The 23,545-nt window shown below is 45.9% G+C and overlaps 1 protein-coding gene across 4 annotated transcripts in view; it reads right to left on the reverse strand.

The window, feature by feature from the left end:
* Nucleotides 1–23,545, reverse strand: part of SERHL2 (serine hydrolase like 2) — a 182,954-nt gene that overhangs the window by 14,627 nt on the left and 144,782 nt on the right. For all 4 annotated transcript variants that reach the window (XM_073642696.1, XM_073642695.1, XM_073642693.1 and 1 more), the window contains exons 10-11: nucleotides 8,166–8,200; nucleotides 4,428–4,504 (exon numbers count right to left, since the gene is read on the reverse strand). In XM_073642696.1, coding sequence (XP_073498797.1) covers nucleotides 4,428–4,504; nucleotides 8,166–8,200 — 112 coding nt within the window. The remainder of the gene's footprint in view (nucleotides 1–4,427; nucleotides 4,505–8,165; nucleotides 8,201–23,545) is intronic.

Here is a 23,545-nt window from a genome sequence, read left to right on the forward strand (position 1 = left end):
ATTTTTTTTAATGGAAAAGTTGGGGAATTATGAAATCACAGGATGGATAGACATGTTAATGATATCTTGATTAATTAAATATCAAAAATGACTGCTACAGGCATAAATCCCCACAATTCCATGATTGGTTGCCATCAATGAGGTTATTAAATGGTTGTCTGATGACTGTTCTGCCATGCTGAATGAACTTGGGCAGAAGATCATCCAGATCTAATGCTGGCAGCTCCCTTTACAATTGCAGACCAATGACGTCTTAGATGTGCTCAACTGGAGACAGTTCAGAGACTCTGCATGCCATAGTAGCACATTTAGGCCAAGCAGGCTGGTCACAGTAGCACGAGAAACGTGTGACCTGGTGTTGCGGTGTTGAAAAATGGCTCCTTGGACAGTTTGGAGAAATGGCCATACCAATAGTTCCATGACCAAACAAATATAACATTGAGCTGTTTGTGTACCTGTTGCCCATATGGTCTTCAGACCAATCTCTGATTATTATTGCATCTAAGACAAAAATGGGACTCGTTGTTGAAAAGAATAGATCTCCCTTCCTGTCTCCATCTGGAGACCACGGGAGGAGCGCCAAGTAGAGGCCTTCTTAATCTCACATTTATTTAGGAGTGTTTATTCCCCCAAAAATCTTCATCTGTGCATCCAGTTATATTCAGACAATACCTTTAAAGTCCAAATGTTGTTTCACCAGTGCCTTCTATAAACGTTGGATGTCTTCCGGGAATCAATTGCAGCAGGGAGTGGAGTATCCCAGCATATGGAGCAAAGTACACCTACTGGGAGGTACTTGTATCCCAGAAGCCTCTTTTCATAGAGTTGTGACCATCACCTAATCAACTCTTAAGGGTTAGTACCCCAATTTACCACATTCTTACTACCCCATTCCAGACAGTATTGCACAAAGGAACGCCCCTTTTCTTTTGTGCTTTTTTTAAAGTGCGTTCACCGTGGCAGAAAATTCTTCAGACAACCATTAATAACCTCATTGATAGCAGCCAAGGCGTGTAAATGCAGGGATTTCTGTATGTGGCGCTCATTCTTGATACTAATGAAAGAGATGTTTTAACAAAGTTGTTTCCATTTTTTCATCATTTGCAGATCAGTGACATGTGTATCCATCCTGTGATTTCCATAACTCCAAACATTTCCCTCTTGCAGTGGCAATATCAATGTTGAGGGTGTATATATTGTAGTGTATCTGTATATAGTCATGGCCAAAAGTGTTGGCACCCTTGAGATTTTTCCAGATAATGAAGTATTTCTCCCAGAAAATTATTGCAATTACACATGTTTTGTTATACAAATGTTTATTTCCTTTGTGTGTATTGGAACAACAGAAAAAAAAACAGAGAAAAAAATATAAATTGGACATCGTTTAACACAAAACTCCAAAAATGGACAAAATCGTTGTCACCTTTCCAAAATTGTTGGTAAACAACAGGTTTTTTTTTGTGGCAAGTAATGGTGTGGGCAATATGAAAAACACACCAGAAACCAGATAAAAAGGGGAGACGTTACTCAATCTTTGCACTGTGTGTGCCACACTAAGCATGGAGAAAAGAACTGTCTGAGGACTTGAGAACCAAAATTATTGAAAAATATCAACAATCTCAAGGTTACAAGTCCATCTCCAGAGATCTTGATGTGCCCTTGTCCACGGTGCGCAACATAATCAAGAAGTTTACAACCCATGGCACTGTAGCTAATCCCCCTGGACGTGGACTGCAGAGAAAAATTGATAAAAGGTTGCAATGCAGGATAGTCCAGATGTTGGATAAGTAGCCCCAATCAAGTTCCAAAGAAATTCATGCTGAACTGCAGGCTCAGGGTGCATCAGTGTCAACACAAATTATCCGTCAACATTTAAATTAAATGAAACACTATGGCAGGAGACCCAGGATGACCTCATTACACTGTTTGTCTGTGCTGGCAGAGAAACACAGAGAAATAAAAAGCAAGACAGCAGTTTGCCAAAATATACGCAAGCCAAAATCATTTGGGGAAAGCATCTTGTGGATAGATGAGACCAAGATGTTTAGTAAAGCACATCATTCTACTGTTTACAGAAAACGGAATGAGGCCTACAAAGAAAAGAACACAGTACCTACAGTCAAATATGGTGGAGGTTCAAAGATGTTTTGGGGTTGTTTTGCTGCCTCTGGCACTGGGTGCCTTGACTGTGTGCAAGGCATCATGAAATCTGAAGATTACTAAAGGATTTTGGATCACAATGTAGTGCCCAGTGTCAGAAAGCTGGGTTTGCGTCCTAGCTCATGGGTCTTCCAGCAGGACAATGATCCCAAACATACTTCAAGAAGCACCCAGAAATGTATGGAAACAAAGCGCTGGAGAATTCTGAAGTGGCCAGCAATGAGTCCAGATCTAAATCCAATTGAACACCTGTGGAGAGATCTTAAAATTGCTGCTGGGAGAAGGCACCCTTCAAGTATGAGAGATTTGGAGCAGCTTGCAAAAGAAGAGTGATCCAAAATTCCAGTTGAGAGGTGTAAGAAGCTTGTTGATGGTTAGAGAGGCGATTGCAGTTATTTATTTCAAAGGATGTGCAACCAAATATTAAGTTAAGGGTGCCAACAATTTTGTCCAACCCATTTTTGGGGTTTTGCGTGAAATTATACCCAATTTGCCATTTTTTTCTCTATTGTTTTTTTGTGTTGTTCCAATACACACAAAGGAAATAAACATGTGCATAACAAACCTGTATAATTGCAATAATTTTCTGAGACAAATACTTCATTTTCTGGAACAACTTCAGGGGTGCCAACACTTTCGGTCATGACTGTATGTGCCAATATGAGCCTGCACATTAATGCATAAATACATTTCATAACTGTGCCTGTACATACATGCATTATTATCTTCAGTGGTATAGCTACTGGGGTATGGGGAGGGAAAAGGGGCAAAGGTGGCATTCACCCTGGTCCCATTCAAAAGGAGGGGCCCACACGGAGCATATATCGGCGTGCACAGCAGCTGATACTGTTAAACCCTCTCAGTTAGGGCTCACTCACTTGAACGTATAACTCGTATGAGAGATATCTGATGTTTTGTCGGATAGCACTCAGACCAACGTTATATTAAGGGGCAGTGGAGATCTGCTATTTTTTTCTCATGACGATGTCATCCGAGTGAAGTCCAACATCCACAGACAATGGAGAAATTAAGTTTTCCGTCTTCTCTGCACCTGTGCTCAGATCCGCTCATGCGAGAGAATCTGATCACACTAAGATGACACTCGGCTCAAACTTGCCCGAGTCCCAGCACAAGTAGCGTGATGAAGTCACCCTGTCACTCCATCTGCGCCGAGACGCTGACTGGGCCCCAGGATCTGATGCAAGGCTAGTATATTGTGTTTATGTTTAGTTTTTTTGAGTCCGTACTTGCAGTGGAGCTGTGGGGCCATTATACTGTTTGGTGGGCACTACTGTGGTGCAATCATACTGTGTTTGGGAGAATGTGGGGCAATCATACTTTGTTGTGTGGAGGGGCTGTGGATGTATCGCACTGTGTTGGGAGGGTGGGGTGTTAGTACCATCATACTGTGTGGGGGGTTGTGGGTCTATTATATTGTGTGGGGAGCTGTTGGGGACATCATAATGTGTGTTGATAGCTTTGGGGATATCATACTGTGTGAGAAGGGGAGTGTTCTTTGGGCCATCATACTGAGTGGGGGTTGTAATATAGTATGTGGGGGGCTGTGGCGGCATCAGGGGATGTAATATGAGCACTTTTGTTTTCTTAGGCACTCACAAAGGACATTAGTATTTTGTAGGAGGCAACTGTATCTAGAGGACACAAAGGGCATATTTCACTATTTAAGGGGCACTATTATTATGTGGGGCACTAAGAGGAGTACAGTTTTGTATCACACAGTAGTTGAAGTAGAATGGACAAATATGGCAGCAGTAGCTCAGCATTGGGGTGATAGTAGAATGCAGAGTTTTACCAGGATGGGAATAGATGGGGATGGTGGTGGAAATGTGAGAAGTCAAATGTGTGTTTGTTGTAAACTTTGCAGATGAGGCTGGAAGAAGTTGTCATTGCAGTCTGGGCCAGATGGAAAAGAGGAGAAAAGTGAACAACTCCATCAGAAAGGTCTTCACCTGTAAATTACTATCTATAATTGTACTGTAATCTCTTAATATTTTCTGCAGGACTTGTATCCATGACCATATGGTCACTGTATGGTAGTAATATCAGTCTTAGCCTTTGTATAGTGATATTTTCTCATGAACAGCCTGGTCACCTGCTGAAGTTCCCCTTTACCCACCATTATTTCGGAGCACTTCTGAGGTTGTAAACATGGTCACCTAGGATGAGGACCTACTCAGATGAGTTTTGCCCCCCTCTGCTGAACCCTTAGCTACGCTCCTTAATCTAATAAGGAATTTAATACTTACAGTATAACATGGACGTCAGACTGAATGGACTTCATGATATGCAAGCACTGCTCAAGAGACAGAGGTGCTGAATTGTTCTGAGGACAGATAGACAAAGAAGTTACTGAACGTAGTATGGCAAGAAACAATGCTTAGTATTGAATTTTCTTTATTGTGTAATTGTTGCTTCACTCCCATACAAAATCATCATTTCCTCCATATCATAATACATGAGATAAATAGAAGTGGTGTCTGTTTTCTTACAGCGCACATTATTAGAGCCTTAACCACAGGGCCAAGTATAATTTGGCCTTATTATCCTCACACATTTTGTTTTTTTCGTGGTTATGTTCCAGGAGCCATCATTTTTTTTTATTTTCTCGTTTTAGGACTTGTTTTATTTTGCGGAAAGATTAGCATTATTTAGAGACACCATTTTGGAGTGCATACAACCTGATACCTTTTATTAACTCTTTATATAAAGAGCAGTTTTTTATTTTACATTGAAAATTGCATGCTTTTCGTTTGCTACACACAAATACTGACAGCTCTCATTCCCCAGGGCTGTGTCTGTGCGAGCAACAAGAACTGGGCTCATTCAGACGTCAGTAACTTCTCTTGTACGCAAAAAATTACCAATTTTCATCAGTGTTTTGGATCAGTTTTTCAGGAAACTCTGGTCAGTGTGTCAGTCCTTACAATTAGGTTTTCTCCTTTGCAGTATAAAAAAAAAGGGACGGGTTTCTCAAGCTTCTCCTATCGGTCAGTGAAAAACAGACCACACACAGATGGCATCAGAGTGCTGTCCGATTTTTTCTTACATTCATAGACTTGCTTTGGTGAGTTTGATCCATTGCCCAAATCAATATTAAACATGTCTCTGTGTTTTGGTTTTCGGTGGGGGCGACTAGGTTTGCAAAAATACACGGACATGTGAGGAGCCCCTTAGTAGTACAAGCTCTATCTATGAAAACCACTGAGAGCCCGAATGGGAAAAAGTGACGTCTAGATGAGTACTTAGTGTCCAGCTCCAGATGAAGAATCAAGGGCCTTTCCACATCCTAATGGAAAGTTGCACGTTCTATTAGAAAAACAGTGAAGTGATGGGAGCGGACAATGTGACTCTGTATAACATCCACAGTGAGAATGCCTACTAATCCACATATTAGAGCTCACTCACACTGGCGTATAACATGGCCATGTACTATGAGATGTTTAATTGGATAGCACTCAGACCAATGTTATACTATGGGGCAGTGCAGATCCGAGAGTGCATCTGATAATCTGATCACGTGCATCCATACAAGACTGTGGGTGTCACCTGAGTGCAGTCCAATATACGCCCACAGAGACAATGGAGAAATTAAATAATTAAAACTCTGAGAAAGTCTGAGCCAAGTGTCATTAGCATAATCAGCCTGATTCTCTCGCATGAGTGAATATACGCCAGTGCGAGGGTACCCGTATTTTGAGAGTCATGGGGACAACAGGAGGACTGGAACAGAGGAAATAATTCATTTGGTAAGAAAACAAACTCCACTGCTATACCTTCTGTAGGTTACTATTGGAGGAAAGGGGGAACATTTCTCCTTGTGGAGAGGACTTATAGGCCATGCAATGCTCTTCTGGGAAATTAAAGGGAATCTGTCAGCAGGTTTTTGCTACCTCACCTGAGAGCAGCATAATGTATAAAGAGAAGCTGAATCCAATGATGTGTCACTTAGATTACTGGGTGCAGCCATTCTGACACAATTTTTAGATTTAGAATGAAGCAGAGCTGAGAAAGCTAACCCCACACCACAGCTAACCCTGCCCACACCAGGATCTCTGTGTACAAAGTCCATAGACAATGAGGTGCTTATCACAGGAGAGGGTTCCCAAATTGGTTGGCAATGTTAATCTCTTAGTGATAAATCCTTCACAGTTAGAAAAGCACTTTGACGAGTAACATCCCTGAATTCTGTGTTTTAAGGCCCCGTCACACATAACGAGATCGCTAGCGAGATCGCTGATGAGTCACGGTTTGATGACGCAATAGCGATCTCGCTAGCGATCTCGTTATGTCTGACAGGTAGCAACGATCAGGCCCCTGCTGTGAGATCGCTGATCGTTACAAAGCTTCCTGGACCATTCCTGGGTCGTTGCGCTCCCGCTGGGCAGTGTGTATCGCTGTATTTGACACCTTGTCAACGACCTCGCTAGCGATTCAGAACTGAGACACGTAGAGGTGCATAAATTGGACTTTTCTGCGTTCATCGTCCCCGATTGGTGGTCGCTACTGCGTCCTTGTTTTTTCAGATCCCACCAGCGTTCTCCGGCTGTGACTCCACTTTGAACAAATCATACATCTTTAGCGAAGTAGGTATTGTTTGGGGTCTCAAATGAGTTTCCATTTTTAATTCATTTATAGGACATCTACCAATTATCTGCTATCATTGCTCTTCAGGGAGGGAGGGCTTGGCTTCAATAGCGATCTCATTAGCGATCTCGTTATGTGTGACGGGGCACCAGGACCGTTAAAATACTGGCAGCAGTTGTCGCGGCAGGTCTTCGCATCGTGGGTGTTTCTGCCATGTCCCACTGGTTGAAGGCTGCAATTGCAGGATCGTTTGCACGCTATTCACCGAGCTCCACTTCCCCATTGGCTCGGTCCACAGAGTCCACAAAGCCAGGCGGACAGTACGTAATTGCATCACGTCGACGAAGAAAGTTTTGAAGCGTGCAACAGGCCAAAAGAACAGAGTCTATTGATTTAAGCTTCATGTTAATTGGCGTATGAAAAACTCTGAAGCGGTTGGCCACGACAGCATGTCAGAAAACGTGCTGTGTGGGTGTGTGTGCACGAGACCCCTAAAATATCTGCCCATGCAAAAGCATATATATACAGATAGAAGCCAAGCCCTCCCTCCCTGAAGAGCAACGATAGCAGATAATTGGTAGATGTCCTATAAATGAATTAAAAATGGAAACTCATTTGAGACCCCAAACAATACCTACTTCGCTAAAGATGTCTGATTTGTTCAAAGTGGAGTCACAGCCGGAGAACGCTGGTGGGATCTGAAAAAACAAGGACGCAGTAGCGACCACCAATCGGGACGATGAACGCAGAAAAGTCCAATTTATGCACCTCTACGTGTCTCAGTTCTGAATCGCTAGCGAGGTCGTTGACAAGGTGTCAAATACAGCGATACACACTGCCCAGCGGGAGCGCAGCGATCCAGGAATGGTCCAGGAAGCTTTGTAACGATCAGCGATCTCACAGCAGGGGCCTGATCGTTGCTACCTGTCAGACATAACGAGATCGCTAGCGAGATCGCTATTGCGTCACCAAAACGTGACTCATCAGCGATCTCGCTAGCGATCTCGTTATGTGTGACGGGGCCTTTAGTCTCTATTTCCTGCTGTCTTCAAATTACATACCAAGGACCTGCTGACAGACTGCCTTTATATATACAAACATCCTCTTAAGGGAGGAAGAGGACAAAGACTCATTAACTCCATATTGACCCTGTAAGGAGCCTTCCTACATGATTTAGGATATAAAGCCAAACCAAACACTCCTTCTGCCGGCTTGGCACTATCCACAATGAGTAACATTCCCCCTTAAACACATGTGAAAAGCCTCGCACCAAGCCAAATCAGACTGCCTGCATTGCACTGATGAGGTGCAAACACCTGAAATATGCTTCTGCAAATGCAGTCTGGTACAATACATACAATAGGTGGAGCTGCATGCAATATGAAAAGTTTGAATCTTACCACAGTGACCCTTATGTCGCGACTAAAGACCACACCTAGAAATAAAAAGACAACCTTCAGCAAAATGATCATTTCCATTTTAGTAAAGAATTGGGTTCTGGATGCTATTGTTATTATAAATGCTGGAACTACTTAAAACTATTTTGTCCAATTTAACCCATAGGAGAAGTTTTGTTAAATGGGTTGTCTGCTACTGGACAAACGATGCTTAAGAGCATCTGTCAGTAGGGTCAACCCTACCCTGATATTTAATCAAAGAGGATGTCCGCATAATATTAATATTAATATTAATGATGTGCAGCCAATCAGCAGTAATGCGACACAACAATGTCACATCACCTACCGGGAATAGCAGCTCTGCAGCAGGTAAGCATTCATTGTTTTCTGTGGCACACTGAATAGATTAAGTTGGGATTGAACAGTAGTCAACACCAGGGCCGAGACAAGAGGTAGGCAGGGTAGGCACCAGCCTAGGGTGCTACCTCTTGCCTACCTGAGGGGAGCACACTTTGAAAAAAAAAACTTGCTGAATGCCTATAGCCACCCGGCACCTTCCTCCGGCCGCAAACATTCAGCACAATGACGGCCGGGGCCCAGGCACACAGGGGAGCAGTGTCAATCACGGACACCGCACACACCTCTCTCTGCCTGTGCCCCTGCTGTCGCTCCTTCCCTAGACTCTATTAGGCTATGTGCCCACGATGCAGAAATGAAGCAGAAAATTTCTGCAGCATTTCTGCATCTCCCTGGCAGAAAAAAACGCATGCAGATTGTGCATGCGTTTTTCCTGCAGAATACATGCGGATCCACATGCGGGTTCACATGCGTTTCCGCATGCAGATTGACAAGCACTTTCCAGGCGATAGCATCACTTGGAAAGTGCTTGACAACTAGATCACACTGTATAAATCCATGCAAACAGCATGGATTTATACAGTGTGAACCGTAAAAATTAAAACAAATAAAGCTATACTTACCTCCGAGGCCCCGGCGTGGCTGCAGCGCTGCTTCCTGGCTGGTTCCCGGCTGCCGGCATATCGCGAGACAGAGCGGTGAAGGGCCTGCGGTCACATGACTGTGACGTCACCGCAGGTCCTTCAGCGCTGCTGGCATTCAGAGAGAAGACGCCGGACAGGTGAGTATAAACTTTATTTGTTATTTTATTCTTTTTTTACAGGTACAATGGTACCCAGGTCTGGATGAGAGTCTCCTCTCCTCCAGAACTGGGTACCATCCGCACATAGAGACGCATAGAAGCCGCTTGTAAAAATGTACAGTCGCGGTTTCTATGCGTCTCAATGCAAGTCAATGGCGGGAGTTCCGCTGCACTTCCGCAAAATTAAATGACATGCTGCGGATTTTTGTACGCAGCATAAACGCTGCGGAAAAATCCGCAGCATGTGCATAGAACATGCGGAATCCCCTTGGGGACCATGGGGTGCGGATTACCTAGCGTTTTACAAGCGTTTCCGCTGCGGAAATTCCGCAGCATAAACGCTTGAAAAACGCTACGTGGGCACACAGCCTTATACTCTCGTCTGTCAGACACAAATACAATTGATGTTAGAGCCACGCCGCCCCAGGACAGGTGCAGAGAACCTGTAATCCACTGGGAACTCCAGCAAGATGCAGAGAGGGGGGGAATAAAACGAGGGTCTGTGCAGATTGGGGGGATAAATTGAGGGTCTGTGCAGCTGTGGGGAATAAATTGAGGGGCTGTGAAAATGGGGAGATATAATGAGGTTCTGTGCAAAGGGGGGGGGATAAAATGAGGGACAGTGCAGATGGGGGGAATACAATGAGGGACTGTGCAGATGGGGGGAATAAAATGAGGGACTGTGCAGATGGGGGGAATAAAATGAGGGACTGTGCAGATGGGGGAATAAAATGAGGGACTGTGCAGATGGGGGGGGGCAAATAAAATGAGTCAGTTGGCCATATTACTGTCGAGAGGATCACATCGCCATCCTCGGACTGGCTGGTGGTTCTCCTGACCAGAGCTTGACAGCATGTATTTCTATGCAGCAGTTACACTCGAGTCAGGAGAGCTGACGGCGTGGATTGTGATGCGATGCAATCCTCGCGAGAGTAATATGGCCGTCTGACTGCACCTTTCAACTAACTCGTCATTTAAGTCTCCCAGTGAATACGGTTTAAAAAATAAAAAAAAAAGAGCCAGAATTCCTTTTTTTCTGGTAACGTTGCTTTGAAACAAAGATTCATAAAAAAGCAATCAAAAAATCACAATCTCAAAAAAAATACCAGCTAAGGCCATGTGCACACGATGCGGTTTCAATGTGTTTCCGTGCCTGTTTTTCCACGCGAAAACGCATTAAAATCGCTTGTTAATAGGTCTGCCATGTATAGCAATGGTAATCTGGATGTTCTGTGCACATGATGCAGAAATTTCCACTCCGGATTACCATTGCGGCAAAAACCGCAGCATGGCCATTGTTTGGTCGTTTCCGCCGCGAATTTGCGCCCAGTGACTTGCATTGAATCGCAGCAAACCTGCAGGTATAATATCTATACCTGCGGATTGGCTGCGTTTCAATGAAAGTCAATGGGCGCGAATTCGCGCCAAAGACGCGCTGCGGGTGGTACCCAGGTCGGGAGAGGAGGCTATTACTCCTCTCATCCGACCACCGTTCTGGCTGATAACAGCGAGAGCGGTGTGGATGGGAAGAGCAGTAGTCTACTCTTCCCAGCCCGCGTGTCCGCTGTAAAAAAAAAGAATAAAAGTAAAAAAAAAAAATAAAAAAAAGTAAAACTAAAATAATAAACCTCTATACTCACCTGTCCGACGGCCCCCGGTGTATACGGTGCTTCCAGGACCTGCGCTGACGTCAGCAATCAGCTGATGGTCGCGTGACCATCAGCTGATCGGTGACACCAGCGATCAGCTGATCGGTCACGTGACCAATCAGCTGATGCTCACCTGACCCTGGGAACATTCCCAAGAATGTTCCCAGGGTGGTAAGTTCACAGGGGCTGATCAGCTGATCTTCAGCTGATCAACCCCAGTGACCTCCTGCACAACAATGTACACTGACAGGGGTGATTTTACACCCCTGTCAGTATACAGTGCGGTATTCTACAGCTGTGACATCAGTGATGGCTGATGTCACTGCTGTAGAAGTGTCGTGGGACACTCGTTGGCTATACGTGGACTACTGCATAGTTGACGGCGGACAAGCGAGGAATATGGTTGTTTGTTATTTTACTTTTTTTTTTTCAGGAGATCGAGGGCTTCGCTAAGGCGTACAATTAAAAAATTTTTTTAAAAAACGTGTTTTTTATTTCATTAAAATAATTTATTCTGGCCGTGTTTTTATTGAAAAGGCGGCGACTATTTTGCCACACGGTTAGTAATGGGGGGGAGTCTTATAGACGCCCTCCAGTACTAACCTGGGCTTCACGTCAGCTGCCAATACAAGGCTGACATGAACCCCAACCCCACTCACCACCGCTACAGGGCAGTGGGAAGAGCAAGGCTAAGCGCCAGATTTGGCGCATCTTATGGATGCCCCATTTCTGGGACTGCTGAGGGGTGATATTAATAGCCACGGATGGGGCTAGTATCCATGGCCTCTGCCATGGCTATTAATATCAGCCTGCAGCTGTCCAGTTTAGCCTTTGCTGGTTAGATTTTATAGGGGGACCCCACGTCAATTTTTTTCTGGGGTGCCCCTGTAATCTAGCCAGTAAAGGCTAAACAAACAGCTGTGGGCTGATATTAATAGCCAGGGAACATTGTTGGCTAATGGCCCCTTCCCCGTCTACTAATATAAGGCTGTGTGCCCACTATGCGTTTTTCAAGCGTTTTGTCCAAAGCACTGCTGAGTGCTGATCAGGGGGATGTAGCGGCTATCGAACCAGCTGAGAGATGTTAATTATGGCCAGGGACCATGTTTGCAAATGGAACCATCACAGGCTAAAATTAGCAGCTCAAAGCAGCTGCATAAATTACATGAATAGAAATGCTAATGAAGATTGGGTGAATGGGACTACCTGACACCTAGCTCTTTTGTTTGGTCATGACACGGTGTCAATCAGACCTTTTCATGACCAAACTTAATTAAAGTAAAGAGTTAAATAAACACACAGACACAGTGTAAACACTTTATTTGAAATACAACAGACCAATTATTTAATCATTTAAATGAACCAATATACTCACCCCAGTTCTTATGGTAATCCAATGGTTTAAGCAATGTCCCACCAAATAACTTTATTTAGCTCCAAAAAGCATTCACTGATGTACAATAACGCGTCAAAAACGCATGCGTTTTTTCTGCCAGGAAGAGGCAAAAATGCTCAGGAAATTTCTGCTTCAAATCCACATCGTGCGCACATAGCCTAAAATTGCATTTAGTCTCGCATAAAACAAGCCCTCTTCTACTCTAGTTGTTGAAAAAAAAAATAAGGCTACATTCCCACAATGAGCTTTTGGTGCATTTTTTGCTGCGTCAAAAAAGCAGCGTCTTACTGTTCCAGCAAAGTGGATGGGATTTCTAGAAGTCTCAGGCCCTCTGTGCTTTTTTTTTTAGTCCGTGTAAACTGACCTGTGGTATCTGTTTCAGATCTGCAGCATGTCAACTTCTCTTGCAGGTATGCTGAGTTTTCTGTGAGGATTTTCCCCATAGACCTGCATTAGATGTGTAAAATCTGCAGGTAAAAAATACCCGAGCGATTTTAGTGCGTTTCCGCAATAGAAACGCATCAAAAATGCATGTAATCCACACCCAAGTGTATCAAAGTTTCGTCAAAGCCAAGTACCAGGAAGTATAAAAACAAAGCAACTTGACTGAAAGAATGACAAACAAAAAAGGGGCCAAAAATGCATGATAAAAAACGCAATGGAAAATCGAAAGTAACCTAATTTACATAATAGGTGCAGGAATGGTGCAGAATTTCTGCAGCATCAAAAACCCACCAAAAGCTCATCGTGGGAACGTAGCCCTTTGGCTCTCAGAATGTGGTCACACGAAAAAAATAAATGAGATTTTATTGTAACAAAGTTATACAGTATAATTAAAACTATACATATTTCCTTTTGTCCATAACAACAAAACTACAAAATGAGCTTGCCATTTATCTTGCCAAGTAAACATCATAAAAAAGCCAGAAATATGGTTTTGCAATTTGGTGACATATAAAAATCCTTTTTTAAATAGCATTTTATTGTAAAATAGTGCTAAAATAAATTATACATATTTGGTATCATTGTCCATAACAAGCTAAAATATAAAATGAGCACGCTATTTATCCCTCACAGTAAATACAATTTAAAAAAAATACAACATCACAATCACTCTTTTTAGGTCACGTCTTTCTAAAGGAGAATTAAAAAGTTATCACAACAAAATATAGCAAAATGGTACTTAAAAGGGTATGTGCATACAGTGTTATATAACTTGGTTTTCCCAGGCGAAGCCGCTTCAGGAAAATAAAGGCCGTCGTAAACCCTGAGGTGGCTTTGCCGGCAGCTTTGGCATCGTTCTTGCGGCGGCTCCACTGATGCAGTCTTTCCTCTATACTGTTAAGTATAAAGAGCAGGCAGCTTCCCAGAGGAAGCTGATAGGGGAATGAGCATGTCACTTTTAACCACTTCAGCTTTAACCGCTGTGGGGTCTCCTCTGTACTAATACCTCAGGGGCTCTGCAAATGCAAAATAGCAAATAAAACTAATCAAGCAAAATGTGCACTTCAAAAGTCAAATTATACATCATTCTTTCTAATCCCTGCCATGTGCCCAGAGAGTAGAGTGTGACAATCACACCTATCTTGAAGCAGCCACCCCCCTTGAGCTAACCTCAATGTACAGTTATTACCCTATATTGCTACTCCCGTTCACCTCCAAACCCCTCAAACAGCAAGGCAACATTACACTTCCCTCTCATCTAACTTGTTCTTCGAAAACCTACAATCTGGCTTTCAACCCCTCCACTCTACTAAAACCGCCTTAACCAAAGTTACAAACGACTTACTAACCGCCAAAGCCAACAGACAATATTCTATACTCCTCCTTCTATACCTGTCCTCTGTGTTTGACACACTCCACCACTCCCTCCTACTACAGATCCTTTCTTCTCTTGGCATTAAACATCTTGCCTTCTCCTAGATCTCCTAATATCTTATTAACCGCATATTTAGCGTCTTCCACTCGCACACTACCTCCTCATCCTGCCCTCTCTCTGTCGGTGTCCCTCAAGGCTCTGTCCCGGGATACCTGCTCTTCTCAGTCTATACTTTTTGTCTCGGACAATTCAAAGTCCCATGGCTTCCATCACCACTTGTATGCTGATGACAGATTGATATATAGAGTTGTGAGAAAAGACTAGGTATAATACAGGCAGGGCTGTGGAGTCGGGAGTCGTGGAGTCAGAGCCCATTTTGGTAAAATGGACCGACTCAGACTCCTAAAATATATAATAAATTGGGTACATTACTTCAATGCAGTTTGTGGGGAATATTTTTTCATAAGAATTTGGAAAAGTTATGAAATGTCCTATAAATGTCTGTCCTATTCCTGATCTAAGGGTCTAGCCTTTTAGCTGAGATTAATCGGTGCTACAGTGAATTTATCACTTAAACATGAGCCATGTATGAGGGAGTCGGAGTCGTGGAGTCGGTGTCATGGAAATTGAGGCATCGGAGGTTTGGTTTACCGACTCCACAGCCCTGAATACAGGTACCGTATTTGCAATATTCAATCCTCTGCTCTTTCTGGCATTTTTTGGTACAGTGGGCAGGGTTATCAATAACTGACAGCTATCTTTATATAAGTGGGCATACAGAAATAACAGTCAGTCACTGATAGGACCGCCCACTGGACCACAAATCCCAGAAAGAGCAGAGGTATAAATGATGAAATCACAGGTTAAAATGAATCTTTTCTCACAAAATCACATATTCTGCTCAGCTCCTTCTCTATAAAATGGTGCCCACAGATCAAGTAGCATTTTCTTGGTGACAGGTTTGCTTTAAGTCCCCTACCAGTCCTATCTACTACTAAAATCGAATCCTTGAAAGAAGAGGACAACTTTATTGTATTTTATGTATAACAATAATATAAAACAATGTAACATTGAATATCTCTTTGTTCTACTGATCTCTTTGTAAAAGCGTTATTGCGTAATTTTCTTAATAAAAATGACCTGATTCAAAAATAAATGACATGTTTTTTTCCCCTGTACCACAAGTCCGCTGCCTCTGTGTAACCCTTGACTCTACCCTGTTCTTCAATCCCCATATCCAAGCCCTTACTTGGATATATAGCATAAATAGCAATGATCCAGTCCCATAGTGGGACGAAGTAAAAAAAGTGAAAAAAAAGTTAGTTAACCCCTTTAGTGAACACGGTAAAAAAAATAAATACAAAACTTAGCAAAAAACGGTGCTTTATCATCATACCGCCGAACAAAAAGTGGAATAAAAAGGGATCAAAAAGACGAATGTAAATTAAAATGGTACCGCTGAAAACGTCGTCTTTTGCTGAAAAAATAACAGTTATAGCTCTCAAAATAAAGCGATGCAAAAAAATTATTTTTTCTATAAAATAGTTTGTGTAAAAGCGCCAAAACACAAAAAAATATATATATAAATGTGGTACCGCTGTAATCATACTGACCCGAAGAATAACGCTGCCTTATCAATTTTACCACAAGCAGAACAGCATAAAAATCCCCTAAAAAATCAATTCCTGAATTGTTGGTTTTTGTTTATTCTGCCTCCCAAAAATTGGAATAGAAAGCGATCAAAAATGTAACGTGCCTAAAAATGGTACCAATAAAAACTTCAACTTGTCCTGCAAAATACAAGCCCTCACATGACTCTGTCGGCCGAAATATGGAAACATTATAGCTCTAGTCTTTGCAAAAAACAAACAAACCTTATTTTAGTGTGCGACAGCTGCCAATCATAAAAACTTGCTATAAATCTGGTATCGCTGTAATCGCACCGACCCAAATACTAAAGTCGCCTAATCACTTATACCGCATGAGGAAAGGCGTAAAAAATAAATAAAACAAATTCTTCACCTGCTGCTGATTTGTTCATACTGCCCCCAAAGATCGCAGTAAGGCTCGGCGCACATTTATCCTGCGCTCTGTGCTGAGCGCTTACACTGGGGTTTCTGTGTAAATATCTGCAATACGTGATTCAGATGGAATCCCCAAAGGAAGATTCCCGATAGTGAGGCAGATGGAGGTACTGTGGAAGCAGTCTGGCCTGTGATCCCACAGTGTCCGTCTTTTTATTGGACGTGCATAAAAGTACCGTCGGCCAGTTTTGTGAACCTCTGAAAAAAAAAAAAGACACCGCTAACAGAGGCCAGATGGAATCCAGAGTAAGGCCGGTTTCACTCTTCCTGGTACCGGAAAAACAATACTAGAGATATCCGTGCCCTCATCATTGTCCCCTGCTCGCGCTGCGCCATAATTCCTCCATATCCTCCATAATTTTTTGGGACCTAGCTGCATTCCACTGACTATCCCCAATCTGAGTTTACCCAGGTGTTGTATGTGGGCGTGACTTATTTGATAAATACAGATTTTGAATTATAATCATTGTCAGTCCTGGAAGACATTGTTCGCTGTATTTCTGTACCTTTTCTTTCGTTATTCCTTTTTATTTTATGTAATTGTATATACTGTGTTGTTTTGTACCCTTTTATAATATCTTTTGGAGATTTTTATAAACACTGCCTACATTTCAGATTTAATATATAAAATGTAATAGCTTCATTCCTCTTGCTCTTTAAACTGCACCCGCTACCTGTAACGAGTGTCCAATTGTACAACCGATTGGTGGTGGCAGCTAGTTCTCTTGGGTTATTGCGGAGCTTGGCATTGACTGTACCTGAGTGTGGGTGTGTATGTATATGTGACGCGCCCCTGGGCCTGTGTCGCGCTGCGTTGCGCACGCGGGAGCTTACCCGGAGCCGGATCTGTTGAGGGTTGTAGTCTCGTGGCGGTGATCCGGTCCGTGCCCAGGGAGTCAAACTAAGTGGCGCTGTATTTAGCAGTAGATGTAGGACGACTATGCCACCCGTTGAATGCAGCTTTGGAGCCGCTGCTGCAGGGCAGACCGCTGAGGCCGGTGGTGAGATTGTGCAGCGTGGTGGTATAACCCCCAACGGGAGGGGTATGGCCTCAGGGCAGCCGACGTGGATGATGGGGGTAGCAGGAACCACTCGGAGACGGTACTGTGTAGTTCAGGGTCTTTACTGGTGACAAAGATAGACCCTCCCGGAGTACTGGCTAGCGATTGGGGCCTGGTCAGTCCTTGAGCAGATGGGATCTCCCCTGGCCAGGCGGAGTTGTAGGCCTCCCAAACTAACTGTACTCTTCTGGCTACCTTGCTAGAGGCGGGTATAAGTAGCCCACGTCCCTGAGTGTACCGTGTGGTGCTCACCCGTATGGCCGGTGACTCGGGGCCTTCGGGTTTCTGGGCCAGAGGACCTGCAATCCCCTGCCGGTCGGTTTCTGCTGCTGGATAGGAGTTAGTTCCCACAGCCTCGGACTCCGGGTCCGGTGATAACTTCTCAGTCAGAGCTGTCAGCCCCTGACTCCTTGTAACACTGCTCCCACAGAGCTCCTGATGTTCTGTTCCTATATTTGCTTCTTTTCTCTGTCTCTACTTCTTCTCTACTCACTAACCCTGCCTCAGCCCTAGGTTTATATAGGGGAAGTTCTTCCCCTCCCAGGACTGGGCAGGAGGTGTGGCATGCATAGGATCCCTGACCAAGAGACCTCCCACCTGCTCTCAGACGTAATATCTCTATCACTGTGGCAACCAGACCCCTGGGGTGTCACATATGTATATATATTATATACACACACACACACACACACACATATACATACGGTTACGGTGGGGAAAATAAGTATTTGATACACTGACGATTTTTCAAGTTTTTTTCCCACCTACAAAGAATGTAGAGGTCTGTAATTTTTATCGTAGGTACAGTATGTAAAGTGCAAAATCAGCAGTGTATCAAATATTTAATTTCCCCACTGTGGGTGTGTATATGTATATATGACGCGCCCCCTGGGCCAGTGTTGTTAGGGATACCCGGAGCCGGATCAGATGGGGGTTGTAGTCTCCGAGTGGCTGTGACCCGGTCCGTGCCCAGGGTGTCAAGCTCAGTGTGTGGCAGTCCTTATGATGTTACTAGATGTTCTTTTGTGTCGACTACGCCACCCGTTGAATTGCGGTCAATACGGCCGCCGCTGCAGCAGGGTCCGCTGAGGCTGGTGATGTATGTGCAGCTCAGGTAGTATAACCCCCAACGGGAGGGGTATAGCCTCAGGGGGTCAGTTGCAGAGGATGGGGGTTGTGGTGGTGCAGCAGGGATGGAAATGAGACTCAGAGTCGGGCTGTGCAGTTCAGGGTTTGTTTACTTACTGCAGTTGTTCTGGTCACTCCGGCCTTAAGTGACCACCCGAGCCGTGCTACGTCCACCAGGTCCTGGACTCGGCCAACCCCCAGGTGATTCTGGAGCGTGGTCCTGAGCTCCCTTTCTGTCCTGTCCTCTTCTCTGGCCTTCCCCACCAGGGATCCACCTATGTCCGGCTCCCTCGGGCCTCTTGGTGGTAAACCCTTGTCTCTGGGTTCCCTGACCCTATTCTTGGTCTGCCTTCCGGGTGGATTTAGTGGGTGATCGTGGCAGATCAGTCCTGCCCACGACCTCCGGTTCCTGGCTAAGGTGTGCTGTAGCCTCTGCCAGCTTGGGATCCGGTACCCTGTTGCCAACTCTTCACCCTCTGGTCTAATTTGGGCTCTTGGAGTTCCTTCTTTCTCCCCCTCTGGGTCTTTCTTTCTCCTCTCTCTCTCTTGGCCTTGGAGCTGCTCTTCTCCTCTGCTCTCTTCCTCTGCTCTGCCAAAAGACTGACAGACTACTGACCTCACTCTGCAAAAGACCCTGATCTAAGATGGTGCCCACCTTATATACTCCCTCTATGTGTGAGCTCAGGTGACCAGCACCCAATGAGCTCCTAGCACTACCCAGACTGCTCCCCCTATCTGCCCCTACACTACTGGGATGTTCCACCCCCCTCCCACTCCAGCCAAGGACAGACTCGGTCGTACCTGCACATTATTAAGTGGGAGTACCATTGGTCTGTCCTCCGGAAATGGGATGTGTGTAGTGCATGCAGCTAACTGAGCTCAGTTCCACACTCCATCCTTACCCGGGAGTGGAATATCACACCTCTGGGTTGAGGTGCAATACCCCTGTAGCAGCCGAATCCTCAGGGTGCTACATTCCCCCCTGGTAAACCACAGCACGTCCTCGGGCTGTAAGATACAAACATCCACAAACATACATTTTTTTTCATAAAACATAAACATATAAAACATATAAAACATCATCAGCAGCAATAAACTTTTCATATAAACATTCTTGTTTCTGGTTCCTCCGGTCACGGTGCAACTTGTGACCGGGTAAAGTGCGACAGTCTCTCTTGGAAGAAAAACAGTTTCCTATAAAACCGGTAGGGGGCGCTTTAGGAAGCGCAACTATATACAAGGGGATATGGCCGCTCTCAGTCCTCGGCCAGGTATTAGGGAGGATTGACCGCTCTCAGTCCTCGGTCAGTGGGAATAGGGACACATGGGATTCAGTTCAATTGGCTGGTCCCAACGGGGACTATATTTTAACTAGAACAGTTCTTATACCCTGACGGGTAACTTTATACAGTCTCTCTCTACCGTACTTCAACGACGGCGTCCTCCTGCTCTTTCTTGTTGGTTGGTTTCAGTTTCAGACCCGTCCGGGCATGTATGCTGGGCAAATAGATTTTCACCCAGGTGCGGCACTCTAGATGTTGAGGGCGCGTTGATGGTAGCTGCGCCCGGGTTGACCAGGCCTTGCGACCAGGCTTGGGGCACCCTAAAGGCAAAGGGCACCGTAAGAACGGCGGCGCCCGTGGTTACTCGGCCCTGCGGCCAGGCCGGTGGCTCCGCGGAGGTAGGGGGCGCTGTTGGTATTGCGGCGCCCGGGGGTACTAGGCCTTGCGACCAGGCCGGTGGTATTTCCTGCTTGGCCACGCTCGAGGTCGAGGCGTGTGACGTCACAGGGGTCGCGGCCGCGGTTTCCGGTTGAGGCCTAGTCGGCGGCGGTGACGATGCAGCGACGGGCACGGCAGGGGGAATTTCGGGCTCTGCGACGGGGAGCTGGGGCAGGCACGCAGTTTCCCGGCTCGGGGTAGAGACGTCCCCTTTACCTGCCTCCGTCCGTTCAGCTCCCTTCTCGGCGCCGTCTCCTGCCTTCATTCCTCCTGCGCCATCCTCAGAGGCGGTCTGTCTCCTCGTCTCGGGTGGCGTGCTCCGCTGATGGGTTTCGGTCTGCTGGGCCATCTCTCGGCTCCACTCCGCCAACGTCTCCCGCTGCACCCGGGCCATCCTCCGTGCGAGGCCCTCCAGCGCGGTCTGTGCACACTCCCGGTCTCGGGGGAGCTGTGTTAAGATCTCCAGCAGGCCTTCTGGAGTGGCGACCTGCAACAGGCTCCTGACCACTGGGTCGGTGCTGCCTGACTCTCCCTCCATCTCCGGGTAGGCTCTCTCTGGACTCTCTTCCAGACGTCTTGTCTCCGGGTGCGCTCTCTCCAGACTGCTCCAGGCGACACCCATCTTTGTTCTCTTCTTCGGTCTCCGCCCACATCCAGGGTGGTCCCGGGGCAACTTCAGTTCCAGGGGCAGTTCTCTCACGCTGATGGACACTTCCAGCATCACAGTCTCTGTTGGTGGGCGCGGTTTCCGCTTTTGGCGCCATTCCTCGACCTGGCCCACGATGGGAGGTGGCCTCTTGCCACCCTCTGGCACGCCCATAATGGCGTCCGCTCTTCCAAGGCGGGAAATCTTTGGAAATGGCGGGAATCGTCTCCCAGTGGCGGGAAACTCCATGGATGGCGGGAAAAAGCTGCAAATGGCGGACAACCGGCGGGAAACGACCTGTGATGGGGCCCGATGGCGGGGACCCTCCGGAACCGGCAGGGGACTTCTTTTTGAGGTAACGGTGTACTTTTCTTCAGGCACGCAGTACCCGGTTGTTGCGGGCACGTTATCCTGCCGACTACGCCAAAGTTGACGCGCCCCCTGGGCCAGTGTTGTTAGGGATACCCGGAGCCGGATCAGATGGGGGTTGTAGTCTCCGAGTGGCTGTGACCCGGTCCGTGCCCAGGGTGTCAAACTCAGTGTGTGGCAGTCCTTATGATGTTACTAGATGTTCTTTTGTGTCGACTACGCCACCCGTTGAATTGCGGTCAATACGGCCACCGCTGCAGCAGGGTCCGCTGAGGCTGGTGATGTATGTGCAGCTCAGGTAGTATAACCCCCAACGGGAGGGGTATAGCCTCAGGGGGTCAGTTGCAGAGGATGGGGGTTGTGGTGGTGCAGCAGGGATGGAAATGAGACTCAGAGTCGGGCTGTGCAGTTCAGGGTTTGTTTACTTACTGCAGTTGTTCTGGTCACTCCGGCCTTAAGTGACCACCCGAGCCGTGCTGCGTCCACCAGGTCCTGGACTCGGCCAACCCCCAGGTGATTCTGGAGCGTGGTCCTGAGCTCCCTTTCTGTCCTGTCCTCTTCTCTGGCCTTCCCCACCAGGGATCCACCTATGTCCGGCTCCCTCGGGCCTCTTGGTGGTAAACCCTTGTCTCTGGGTTCCCTGACCCTATTCTTGGTCTGCCTTCCGGGTGGATTTAGTGGGTGATCGTGGCAGATCAGTCCTGCCCACGACCTCCGGTTCCTGGCTAAGGTGTGCTGTAGCCTCTGCCAGCTTGGGATCCGGTACCCTGTTGCCAACTCTTCACCCTCTGGTCTAATTTGGGCTCTTGGAGTTCCTTCTTTCTCCCCCTCTGGGTCTTTCTTTCTCCTCTCTCTCTCTTGGCCTTGGAGCTGCTCTTCTCCTCTGCTCTCTTCCTCTGCTCTGCTCTGACAAAAGACTGACAGACTGACTGACCTCACTCTGCAAAAGACCCTGATCTAAGATGGTGCCCACCTTATATACTCCCTCTATGTGTGAGCTCAGGTGACCAGCACCCAATGAGCTCCTAGCACTACCCAGACTGCTCCCCCTATCTGCCCCTACACTACTGGGATGTTCCACCCCCCTCCCACTCCAGCCAAGGACAGACTCGGTCGTACCTGCACATTATTAAGTGGGAGTACCATTGGTCTGTCCTCCGGAAATGGGATGTGTGTAGTGCATGCAGCTAACTGAGCTCAGTTCCACACTCCATCCTTACCCGGGAGTGGAATATCACACCTCTGGGTTGAGGTGCAATACCCCTGTAGCAGCCGAATCCTCAGGGTGCTACATATACATGGTGGGATCTTGGCATGATTCCCCAGCTGTTCCCTGACAGTATCTTTAGAAATATATTTATTTATAAAATTGGCGACGTGTTCAATACTTATTTCACTCGCTGTATAAGCGAGGGACGCAAAAGGTTTTCTGTACGTGCGTAAAAGAACAAAAAACACTATTATCTTATCACTATGATCGTTCGAGTAGCCCTCGAGGGCCGGGACTATCAAATAGGGATGTGTTGGATTATCCCATAATAGGGGAAGATCTGGGAGAACCAAGTTAAAATTAAACAGATTTTTAAAGGCAGACAAGACCTGTAGGGCCAGTTTATGAATAGAAAATGTTTATTAAAGCAAATAATTGCCCAGCACTCGAGAAGACATAAAGCAGTAAGCCATGGGAAAAGAAGAGTGGGGTGAGGAAGTTGGAACCACGCCATAGGTTCACATTTGCCCTGCCAAAAAGTACAGGTACAGATTTGACATTTGCCATTCCAGCACACTTCTCCCGATTTTTGTAAATGAGACACAGTTTTAGTTTGGGACTTGAGGATTCCATGTGAAGGTGATCAATAAGAAGGACAGCATGGTGGCTCAGTGGTTAGCACTAGAGTCCTGGGTTCAAATTCCACCAAGGACATCATCTGCAAGGAGTGTGTATGTTCTCCCTGTGTTTGTGTGGGTTTCCTCCAGGTACTCCTGCTCCCTTCCGCACTCTGAGATATATTGATAGGGAATTTAGATTGTGAGCACTAATAGGGAAAGTAATGATGAGGTATGTAAAGAGCTGTAAAATATGATGGCGCTATACAAAAGAGTTAAATAAAAAGTGATTTAAATAAGGTTTTCGAGATTCTCAATTTCGCGTGTTGAAAAATATATTAAACATTTGGGGTCGGATTCATCAAAGCTTTCACGCCAGAATACTGGCGTAAAAGCTTTGAAAAGTTATACAATTTAGGCACAAACTCTGAGTCAAGCCTAAATTTAGGAACTTTTGGCGTCTTCATGCCGGTTTCTGGAGCTGGGGCAGGATGGGGGCATGAAGCCACAGCTTGTCTAAGTCA

The sequence above is a fragment of the Phyllobates terribilis genome, unplaced genomic scaffold (genome assembly GCF_046119375.1).
Source record: "Phyllobates terribilis strain yellow unplaced genomic scaffold, ASM4611937v1 Scaffold_8__6_contigs__length_399053987, whole genome shotgun sequence".
Taxonomy (NCBI): Eukaryota; Metazoa; Chordata; class Amphibia; order Anura; family Dendrobatidae; genus Phyllobates; species Phyllobates terribilis.